At 41.7% G+C, this 1,235-nt stretch overlaps 1 protein-coding gene across 1 annotated transcript in view; it reads right to left on the reverse strand.

Annotated features, from left to right (window-relative positions):
• Nucleotides 1-1,235, reverse strand: part of LOC102673865 (twitchin) — a 74,242-nt gene that overhangs the window by 61,993 nt on the left and 11,014 nt on the right. Inside the window, 2 exon segments of the mRNA XM_031511717.1 lie at nt 1-197; nt 624-925. The exon segment at nt 1-197 is cut by the window's left edge and continues 1 nt beyond it. Coding sequence (XP_031367577.1) covers nt 1-197; nt 624-925 — 499 coding nt within the window.

Below are 1,235 nucleotides of genomic sequence, written 5' to 3' on the forward strand. Positions count from 1 at the left end.
GTAAACGTCCTCCTCGACGGTCTTCGTCTTGATCGAAATTTTGGAAGACTCTTTCACGACATTGGCCCCACGGAACCACGTAACTTCCGGTTTTGGATTCGCCTTACACTTGCATTTCATCGTGATCAAGGTGCCGGTTTCGTTCGGAATGATACGAGGTTTTTCGACGAACGTCGGCGCGAAACCAGGTCCCTCTTCTGCATCTTAGAAAGATCAACGGTTAAGCAGGATTCGTCGAAATTTATATTCGACGATATTTGTGGCGATCGAAAAAAAAACAGGGGGNAGGGGGGAGGAAGATATTTAATATCAATATATCCCGATTCTTCTCGAAATTCAGCGCAAGGATCATCGCAGCGAGTTAAATAGTTAAACAAACGAGAGAAGGATTAGTTAGCTTATAGCGCAATCATGCACTTACCTACCTGTACATCTATATACACGTATAACGCGAACATTTCATTCATTCCGCGATATAATAATTATCTTTCTATTCTCGATATCGACACAAAGGAGAGAGAGAGAGAGAGAAAAAACGTGCTAGGAAAGAGATATTTATATATATATATATATATGTAAAAAATAATAATCGTGGCGTGCGTCTGATTCGGAGAAGGACTTGCCTTGGAAATTGAGGGAGATGTTTGCGTTACTCTCGCCGAAGTTGTTAAACGCGTTGCATCGATAATTTCCGCCGTCCGCCTTGGTCGGATTCGATATCTCGAGCGTGAGCAAATAAGTATCCTTCCCGGTCGCCTTGCGTGACATCTTGACGCGTTTGCTGTCGGTGATCGTCTTCTGACCTTGGTACCAAGTTATATCCGGGACCGGGTGAGCTTCCAAGATACACTCCATGATCAACACGTCCCCTTCTTGTCGAATTGTTGGCTTCTTTGGGAAACGCGGTGGTTTACCGTCCGGTATTCTGCGTCAGATCGACACGTCAGATCGATACTCGCTTCGATTCCTCGATCGCGCGGACGAATTCGTTCCAAGACGTCGCCAGAAAAAAAATTCAATCGTTTAAAATTCGATTGTTCAAAATTTAATTATTCGAAATTCAATCGTTCAAAATTCGATCGTTCAAAATTCGATCGTTCAAAATTCGATCGTTTGAAATTCGATCGTTTGAAATTCGATCGTTCGAAATCCAATTATTCGAAATTCAATGATTTAAAATTCGATTGTTCAAAATTTAATTATTCGAAATTCAATCGTTCAAAATTCGATCGTTC

The sequence above is a fragment of the Apis dorsata genome, unplaced genomic scaffold (assembly GCF_000469605.1).
Source record: "Apis dorsata unplaced genomic scaffold, Apis dorsata 1.3 scaffold_344, whole genome shotgun sequence".
NCBI classification, from domain to species: domain Eukaryota; kingdom Metazoa; phylum Arthropoda; class Insecta; order Hymenoptera; family Apidae; genus Apis; species Apis dorsata.